At 30.2% G+C, this 10,867-nt stretch overlaps 1 protein-coding gene across 1 annotated transcript in view; it reads right to left on the reverse strand.

The window, feature by feature from the left end:
• The window catches only part of LOC137928734 (protein kinase C-binding protein NELL2-like), a 69,994-nt gene extending 60,442 nt beyond the window's left edge, over positions 1 to 9,552 (reverse strand). The window contains exon 1 of the mRNA XM_068771686.1: positions 9,489 to 9,552. Within this exon, the coding sequence (XP_068627787.1) occupies positions 9,489 to 9,552 (64 nt within the window). The remainder of the gene's footprint in view (positions 1 to 9,488) is intronic.
• Positions 9,553 to 10,867: the final 1,315 nt, after the last annotated feature.

Genomic DNA, 10,867 nt, shown 5'->3' on the forward strand with positions numbered 1-10,867 from the left:
TAAATAATTAAGAGGATTGGAAAGTTGAAGTGGCGGTGGACCGACCATTTAGACCACGGGCCTCTTTTAAGGTTCTCGAGTGGAGACCATGATCCTCTAAACGTAGCGTAAGACTCCATCCTTAATCATTAAATGCATGACTTTTATTTATACTTTAAAAATATACATATCTTGCAGATAAGTACACTACAATGCAGAGAAAAATAGAAAAACAAATAAAGATATATAATATTTTCTATACTTATTTATTAAACTACCTTATGTTGCAGATATACAACACTATACATTTACTTTTAAGTGTAGTACTAATTTTACGTCTAAGTGGTATGTTTAACTTTTTCATCACCCTTGCATTTAAGGATTAAGGTGAATAGACGACTTTGTTAAGAACATCGTAATATACTGGATACATGCCGCTTTTAAACGGTCTTGTTATAAATCTATAAGAGAAGCCTATGTTCAGCAATGATCATCGTACGGATGAAACGATGATGAAATATTTTATATTTTGTGTAATTGACTTATGCGTTAGAAATCTTAATTGTCTTTATAACATCCGTCTTACAGTAACGACAAAATTCTATCTCGATCATGACTAGACGTTTCGTTGCTTTTAAAAGAAGAAGTTTGTGCTTAATAATAAAAAAATATGGAAAGAATCATGAAAACAATAATAGATGACACAATAACGTAATTTTTATTGAGTACTTTTTTAATCAAGGCTAAAATAAGACTAAAATGATGGTGAAGATGATGAATTTTTTTTTATAACTCAGTTTAAGTCAAAATATATTTATTATATTAGATATTAAAATTAAGTTTATATATATTCGTCACCTGAGAAAAACTACCTACAAACTCACTGCGGTTTGTATATTTTTACGTATCGTGTGTTTATTTTTTCATGATAGTTTTAACAAAAAAACTCGTGCAATAACCCAGATTGTCACCTACGAAAAAAACAAAAACTTTCGTCTATCAAACATACGTTAGTAAGCAGCTAGAACTATATCGAGTTGTAGGAAATCAAATACTTCTAAACGAGGGGTGAAAAATATTAATTGAAGTACACTTCAGCGTCCATTCGAGTGGGCAATTGAAAACCGGCGCTACCGATACAGCGGGGATCGTGACAAAAAAATTTTTTTTCAACGATGTTAACTTTTATAACAATTTCCGGATTTTAATATTAAAATATTTTTATGAAGGAATAAGATTATAAAAGTTCAGAGTGCTTTTTTTTAGTTTCACTTCATTTAAAAAGAAATCACAAAGAAACACGAGAAGGCTTTAGCGTATTATAACTAGAGAATTAATTCATTTGTATTAATATTCACTTAAGTAAGTTAAGTTAGCGGGAGGTTGCTTAATCCCGCAGCGCAAGACCAGTCATCGTGGCGATTTATAGGAGAAGCCTATATCTTGCTGTGATTATTCGGCCGAAAAGAAGAATAATAATATTCATTTAAGTTCAAAATGATCATTTGGGTATGTCAAAAAATGACAGAAGATCCTCTGTAATGACATCTTTCAATTTAAAATAAGTGACTGCGATTGTTCTAAACACGTCCTGATCTTTGAAGAGTCCGTATCAATCGTCTTCTTCCTTTCAGGCGAAAGACGCCAACTGCAAGGTAGAAGCCTCGCCCAAACGTCGTCGTGATGACGGATCTAGCGCTATCTGCTTTTAAAAACTTCTCGCGACCATAACTATGTCATCGGTTCGCCTTGACGTGGGCCTGCCCACAACAAGCTTATTCAATTTTATTCGCTTTTACAATACTCTTTATTCAATACTTAAAGCAATTCCTTTATAAGTTTTATGATCACTTAAATATTCTATTTACTGTAAAAGGACTTTTATTTGATAACCTTTATAAATTGATTACGTGATAATTCGAAATCATTACTCGGGAGTATAATGTAAATGTGTACGAAGTTTTCTAAAAGAACCCTAGTTGCATTAATCTAGAAGAAAGATATTTCAAATCGACTTTTTCGAAAAACAGTACGCGTGTGTAAATTTACAAACAACATTATACACTCTTACATATTTATTATCTTACATATACAGACTGAAGTATGTTTAAATATGTATATTTAAAAGTAGTTAACAACCATTAAAGTGTCTTAAAGACAACATTAACGAAATTGAGATTGAATTACATGAACAGAAACACTCCACAGTTGAAACAAACTCTTTGAATAATGTATTTATTGAAACAGTTTGAATAATTCTAATTTCAATGGTGTCTAACGATACAGGTACAATAAAATGATAATAAATTTAAATTTTGAATACACAATCCTAACCGATCTTACATTAAATAAAAAAAAGATATTGATTACACAATGTTTATCTTTACGGCCATATATGTACATGATAATGTTCTATTATCATATTTATTTTATATTGTCATATATGTAAAATCTTTTTTTAAATTATGAAAAATGTTTTCCTTTTTTATTTTGATTATTTATTATCTATTTTAGACAATTTCATGTTCTGTTTTGATTTGTCCAGAAACATATTTTCCGATCAATTTGTCATGTATAATTACGTATTATATTAACCGCATCTTCATTCTTAGAGTTCGTTCAAAAGTTAGATACTTAGTAAGGTTTTAAGTAAATAAAAAGATAAACTGTTCGATTGTTGTCGTTGGTGCGAGCTCTTCTGTCAACATCTCTGCAGCGGATAACTCGTGCCTTATATTATTTATATTTATTTTGTTTCCCGCCAACGTTCCCACGCCTTGTTCCGAGAAAATATTTGACTAAAAAAATACCACCAATAAAAATCTTACATGAAAAGAATGACTAAATTATTTAACTACGCAAATTTTTAGTTGACAAATTCTGTCAGTTGATTTAGTCAGGCAAGCGAATATGAAGTCAGCATTTATTTTTATTCTGTTTAACTGTTATTTAATATAGCTTCCTAGATAGACTATGTGCAGTCAAAGGTTATTGGCATGTAACGGTGAAATAGAGAAAAATACGTAATTAAATAATAAATAGTTTTTATATTTTGTATTCTCATAGACTAGTCCTTTTTTCCTTTTTAATACTTTAAAAATGCAAACAAATCACTTAAATATCATAGAAGCTAACATTGAATTGATCTGTCCTATAGTGACCTCCTTCAACTTAAAATGTCACTACGGGTTCTAAACGCTTCCTGATTTGTGACCGTCCAACAGTTCACAACTTTATGGACGTCGTTTCAGCCCAAAAACACCCACTGCACAGGTCTCCCCCAAAGATATTGGGGATATACCACAATCAGTACGCATGACAGACAGGTTTGGCGATCGTAATATGGTAACTTGTTATATAGCAGTGGTAGCGTAATAAAGGCAATTATACATATATATATATATATATATATATATATATATATATGTACATTCCCCCTTCCAAAATTTTTGATATTTCCTCGTATATATATAATATTAATAAGAAACAGCCGAATCAGTGTAGTCATTCTTGATCATATTCATATAATTGGCGATCGTATATTTAGCCATTTTTATATACACATAGTTTATATTCGTTTTAAAGCAAAATTTGCAATATTTTTTTTATTTTATAATTTCTGTAAAATACCATTAGAGTACGCACATAGATATTCCTCTAAATGTAAACTATGCAAACGGTATTTGCGAGGACTTTACTAGATACATTGAATCTTAGTATCTCTAATTGGATTATTCTCCTTAAACAGATATAGAGATAAGATAATTGCGCATTCGGAAACATAGTGATACTCGGCGATACGTAGAAGAAAATTAAATAACTTCTTCATTATACAAATTTTATTATTATATAATTAAAAACGCTTTTAGTTTACTGCTCAATTCTCCATAAGAGACTGTGTCCTTTGCTATCAAGCACAAAAAAATTGCACGATAAAATTTAAAGGCGATAGATTTGTTTTGCCCTTTTTTAAATAAGTAAGTAAAACTTTTTAGTATTACTTAGGGATATTTTATTATAGCATTAATTTATTACGGTTTTTCATTACTGCTCAATCACTTTCAATCAGTAAAACACAATAATTTTGCGCTTTATAATCCTCATACATCTTAAGAAATCAAATGGATATGAATATTTAAAAAAGATAAATTTTAGAGTAAAGAATTCATGATATTAACGGTCAAAGAAACTGTATGTAACGCACTAGTATAATATATAAATAAATAAATACATTAAAAAATCGTAAAAATTTAAAGTGAAGTCAAAACTATTAATAATTAAAAATCCTCTCTTTTTTTTTCGAAAACGAATTAGAAGTTATGTTAAAAATAATTCAGTCAAATGACTTTTTGTCGGTATTAGTTTATAAATACAAACGTATAGGTAGACGGAAAATGTACTATGTTCTATTTCTTCGAGGAAAATTTCCCTAAACCCAATAAAGAGAGCTAAAGAATGCAAATTAGAATGCGACCATCGTAGAGCCAGAATATAAAAATTTAATGCGGCATTACACAGACTAGCTTATATAAGCTTACGATACTAAAGTACCGACTGTTGAATTTTATACTTGATTAAGTTTTAAAACTTCATCGTAGTGTTAAATTCTTTAAGAAACAATATATTTTCAATATTAAATCAAAACGCAAAAAATAAAATACCAGTTAACAATGCAGATATGCGAATAGCATTTGTAAATTTAAAAAAAAAACTACAAATTATAATTATTCAAATAAATAATAATATATAATTTTTCATTGAACTAAAAATCTAAATGTACTTGAATTGTAATGTCACGTTAATAATACAATTCTCTTAAATTTCAGAATAAATTTTCATAAAAAAAACTAACATTAAAATTAAATTTTGGCGCCCGCAAGTTATGACTAACAGGAGTACCAACATAAGGGAATAGTAATATTTATTTGACATTGTAATCTTAATTATTTTGAGTAACTTAGACTATAATTTTAAATATAATTTTATATTTATTCATACATTTTTTTAATCATCATGTCGGTCGTGAGACGTCCACTACCGGACATGGGTGTTCCTGAAGACCGTTTGGAAGCGACCTGCAGCCAGTATTTTCTGACAACCTTAACAAGGTCATCTGCCCACTTTGTGGGTGAACGTATGCTACGTTCCGCTTGTCCGAAGTCTCCTCTCTAGAAACTCAAGATCTCAACGGCTACCTGTTCTCCGCGCTGTGGTGTGGTGCTCACTCCCACTTTAACTTGCCAATTCACTAGGCTATGTCTGTTGTTTTCGTTCATCTATAGATCTCATTATTCTTGACTTGATCTCGTAGAGAAATAAATGTATAACGTAATTCAGTAACCTCTTTTAATTTTCTCTACAAATTAATTACAGTTGGGTCACAGTCTAATATCTTAATCACGTCAATTTGTTGGCTTCATAATTGTATATATTTAATCTCTGCGAATCTTATTTTTTATTATCTCTACCAGTTCGATGTAATTACTCATTTATAAAAGAATACTGTCAGCATAAAACTGTAAATAATACGAGATCGCAATTTAATGTTAAAAAAGCGTTTAAAAAGTAATCAAAAAATGTGCAATATTTCAAATCTATGAGACGAGTTGTACATTATAAGGTCGGAAGTTCAATGACCTATTTTGTCAAATGGCTTCAGGAAATGTTTCGGCTATTTCATTTTTGCTACTTTAATGTTCGCAACAGAACTACGCAAAACTATTTTTTTTAACAATAAGTCTGACAGTGAACTTATGATGAATTTATATTTCCACTACCTTTGGAACTGTTATATGCATAAATAATTAGTATTTATTTAAAAATTTAAGAACATATTGTGTTGCACTAGAAATATATAAAACCTTTTTTATAATTGTTGGAAGTCTGGCCACACATTTTCATTAAATATTTTTTTTAATTATACTAATTCATTTATTGATATAAAAATTTAATAAGTATCTATTATGTTTTTCATATCTCGTATTTATTGCAGCATCGAGTAATAGTCAGAAGAATTAACATTTTAATATATGGTAAAACACACATAGTAAAGGAGTTACATAAAGTACTTTAAAATATGTCGCTCTACAAGCCATGGAGAGGATTATGTCCGGGGTTTCTCTATTAGATCGATTCATAAATGTGATCTATAGACGGACGAAAGTAACTTAACTTGACTTAACCCAGAGGATTAACAAGTGGCAATGGGCAGACCACATAGAGCTCAGAACGGACAGCCGCTTAGGCTTTAAGGTTCTGAAGTGAAAATAATTGATCGACAAACGCAGAGTAGCAAGTTCAACCAAAAGCTAGGTATGATGTAGACTACTTTAACTCGATCATTTTAAAAAAATATATAAGGAAGGCTTATTTTCAACAATGAACGTTCTATAGCTGAAATAATAATATTTCCATGGATATTTTGTATTATATTGAAAAATTTGCAAATGCACACTTTTCAAGACTCTTCTTCTTTAATTTTATTTGTTAATTCATCTTTCACGACATCTAAACACTTCTTTCTTCTTTAATATATGTTTGGTGTGTATGATAAAATACACCTATCACTTTAGTAATTCTACTATCAATCGAATTACGTTATTAACTGAGTCTTAACCACTTATAGGAAATTTTACATTTAATATAATGCAGGAATGAAACGCCCAAGATCTATTTTAAGTGATACGTCGTTTAAAGATTTTGAAAAAGAAAAATTCTTCATAGCACTGCGCTTAATTAAATCTGGACTTTGGTTTGTATTCCGAACTGAACTGTGTATGGTTTTATAATAAACTTCCCTGTAAGACCTCTGTATTAGGAGTATTAAACAGTAAATTTAATAATAAAATGTAAAGGATATTGAAGTATTGATGGACCTTTGGAATGAATGGATTAGTACTGGGTACAGTATTACGGATATTTCTGTGGTGAACAGATAGATAAAAAACAGACTGTTTATCAGCTCTACTCAAGTAAAGGAGCCTTTTGAAACCTCGTAGGCTTTTATTTTAAATTTAAAGATGCCACTAGTAAACGCTTACCTTGATTCAACTTTCTATCAAATCAAATACCTACTCATGACGTATGTAAACGATCACTATATATGTATAAAATATATTTGTTGCATAAACTTTAAAAAACAAATGTATACAAGTTTTTTGAATTTTCACTAAAATTAAGCTGTAATTCAAACTGATTTTCATTTTTATTGTTGTTCTATTGATATTGTATAAATTGTTCTAGATATAATCTATAGAAAATAGACAGTTTGACGTTTGAGTTCAATTAGAATAAAAGCTACATTCGCCAGCCTTCGACCATTCGGCCTCGACTAACGTTTGAAATAATTGCGTCTCTATTCTTACCATATACATACCTATCGCATGAAAAGATTATTATTTTTTTCAAATATATATATAGTCAAGTTTTACATTAAAATTCTACTTCAAATACAGCGACTAATTTAAATAGGGAATTAATTGTAAACATTATTTTAAATCAACTGGATATTCTTTATTTATGTCTACTTCAAATCGATTACAGCGTAGCTAATTTGACAGCAATCTTTTAGCAAACTTACCCTTAAATCAATTTCCAATCATCTTATACAAAGAGATGACTCTCAAATATGTTACAGTATTCTTTTTTAGAATGTGAGAACGCTAATAACTTTTGGCAGTAAAAAATCTATAGGGAAAAATATTTAAACAAAAATTTCTATTTTCAATATGGTAATCTGAATTTTAAAAGCGTCTTTTCTTGCTATATTATTATCAAGTTATTTATAATTTACAAATTCATTGATTTTTGGATAAGCTCTACCATACATTAAATAACAAATAAACTATTTATTCACGCTTTTAATGCTCATATATCTATTTTCAATTACATATCTACTTAAAAATACTTTAGATAACTTCATTGTGAATATATGAACCCTCTTGCGATGTAGTAAATACAACATGTGCTTAGTCGAGAAAGCTTTTACACAGAATTTTTTGTAATATGGAGCTTAATTTAGACCTCAATGTTTTAGTTAATACGCGTTGATGTCTTTTTAAAGCAATTAATAATTTTCAAATGTAAATAAATTTTTGCTATATGTATAATCGTAATTTTTAAAATTATATTACAAATTTAATTTAAAAACTTTTGTGTTAATTTTTATTTGTATAGGGTGTTTCTAATTTTATCTAATAGGTTTAAGGGAGTGAATTTATAGCTTATGCTATTGTTTCAAAAATAATAAATCACAAAATAATAACATAGTAAGAAAGAGCTTTTACAAAATTCGGAATGCTGCTGTATAATATATATTAAAATAATTATTGTTTACTATCTGTGACTGCAGACTTTATAATGCCAGAATTCATTAGCCGGCCGCATTCCAATAGAGTTTCAGTGACTGGATATAGGTGTAAAAGCAAAAAACTATTAATAATACAAAAACATTGGCATAAATGAACAAACGCTTTTAAGATTTATACTCAGATTTTAAATAAATAGTATGTAGAGGAATACATTTTACATGCTTATAAAAGAATCGATCTTAAAAGGATCTTCAAGACTTTTTTAAGAGGATTAGTTAGGAGAGTATAAGGATAACACGATTTTTTTCTTAGAAATGGTAACGCGAGGAATGTTTTTACATATTAACCGAATCGAAAGATCGGATCCGCAACCGGGGAGGTGCGATGCATACTTGCATTTATCTAACTTCCTCGCGGCAAAGTGGCGTGATAATTATCAATATTTACGCAGATGTGTCCATTTAGGCGTATGACGTAATGCCCAGCGTAGTCTGCCAGTGGTCGAAGCAAGGACGAAGCGTGCGACGGTGAATGCCGGTTGGTGAACACCGAATTTACCGCATGCGGTTTACGTTACAAATTTTTATAGTAAAATCTTTAATAAGAGTTTACTCTCTCTCAAATAATTTTTATTTGTAAACATTTATTTTTTTAAATATTATAAATGTCATTACATAACTTAGTGTTAGGGAAACTTTGATTAAATTTAAAACTTACGTAACTTTAAATTTCGAAATTACTATTAAAAAGTTATCGACTTTGAAGTTACGCCGTTAGGTTCGATTCGGCGCGGAAAAGTCACATTTGAAACTTTATTCAGAAAATTTTGACGTGACAGACTTAAAAAGGCTTAAAATCGAAAGATAATGTAATTATAATGTCCTATGATGGTGTATCTATAAGGATAAAATTTATTGTTATAAAATGTGTTTCATTAAAGATACACAATAAGTTTCACCGCACTGAAATAACCTAAAAACGTTTAAACACCATTTGAATTCCAGAGAATAGATTAAAAACAAAAATTACCAATAGGTACACTGTTACTGATTGCGGATATTAAAAGCGACATACACACGTTTTTTAAGGCTTTATCAACGTGTGTAAAGTCTACGAGTTGCAATACGAATCAGCTGATTGAACAGAAAACATAAGTATTGTATTAAAATATATATAATTATATTGGAGTAGCGTACTTACCGGCGGCTTTCGCCAGCCACCACCAGCAGCAGCAGGCGGCTACGAGCGCCCGAGCGCCGGCCATCTCAGCGGCAGCGCATCACACGCGCGCTTTCGCCGGCCGCCCCGGCGGACTGAGCACTAAGTGCGCCGCCCCGCACGATCGATGTTGCGCCGCACGCACCCTCCTAACTAGTGGTGGTTCTCCGACCTTTAGCATACGAAATAGCGCTGCTATTTTTCCAACATTTTTTTTCTAACATTTTTGTTAAAGACTAATCTAAGAATGCGATTTATGATATTTTCCTAATATACAATTAATATAACAGATGTTTAAGTAATCAAATATTTTTCTTAAAGTAACACGTTAAAATAAAACGTAATTAAATCCAAGAAGCTCATTGTAGTGTATACTAGTTTTAAAGAGCTGTATGAAGTATTGTTGAAGAAAAAACAAAGTAAATGAATAAATACGCCAGATCACGAGTTGATATCAATCATTGTAAAAATAAATTAAGATATGTCAGCTAAGTAATTTCTATGTTTTACAACAGTTTTGTCAGTCGCAATAAAAAAAACACGTACAATTAACGTGTACGTAAAACTAAATTCAGATTTATTACAGATATCTTTAAATGCAACTAATTTAAGATTTAAAATAAAATTCCTCTAATACTTATTTACTTGTTAAATAAAATGTTTTAGTCAATCTTGCTAATTTGTATAACAGGCGTTATTTTTACTAAAGTTTTCTTTTGTGCGCGTCGCATCACTACAAACCGGCCTCTCGGCTCCGTTTTCCGAGTTTCCTAGGACAGCGCGCGCGCTGCCCCGTTTTCTGGCGGAACGCTGACCGCCCCTAATTGATTGGGGCTGTTCTTTTGCCGAATAAGTTTTAGGTCAACACCGCCGCAGAGGTTCTACGTAACATTTTGTCAAGTTACTTGATAAAAAAAAATTAAAGAGTCCTCAAAGTATTTTTATCGATTTGTTTTAAATATGTACAAATAAACTTGAATTAGTAATTACAAAAATTTTATGTACCATGCGAGCATACATATGTTCAAACAGTGTATAAATATACCTACGTACTTCTAAAAAGTTAATTAATAAAATAATATTACTATTGATTTTAAAAGTCATTTCACATCATTTTGTTAGAATTATTTGGTAAACATTATTAATTTATCATTCTTAAACTTAAAAGATACTCCTTATATAACCTGACGTAATTTCTTTACCGTGTATAGCATTGACCTCTCATTGAACTCGTAGATGACACTAGACCTGAATAAATTCTGTCAAAATTTGAGGCTTGAACAACTTCAGATATAATCTGTGTCCAAGATTACTGAAACCTTTTTGCGTATATTAAATATTTTGCAGTACTAAAACCTTAT

Source organism: Battus philenor, unplaced genomic scaffold, assembly GCF_028537555.1.
Source record: "Battus philenor isolate CCGP_79_NKW_IND1 unplaced genomic scaffold, ilBatPhil1.0.hap1 SCAF_4, whole genome shotgun sequence".
Taxonomy (NCBI): domain Eukaryota; kingdom Metazoa; phylum Arthropoda; class Insecta; order Lepidoptera; family Papilionidae; genus Battus; species Battus philenor.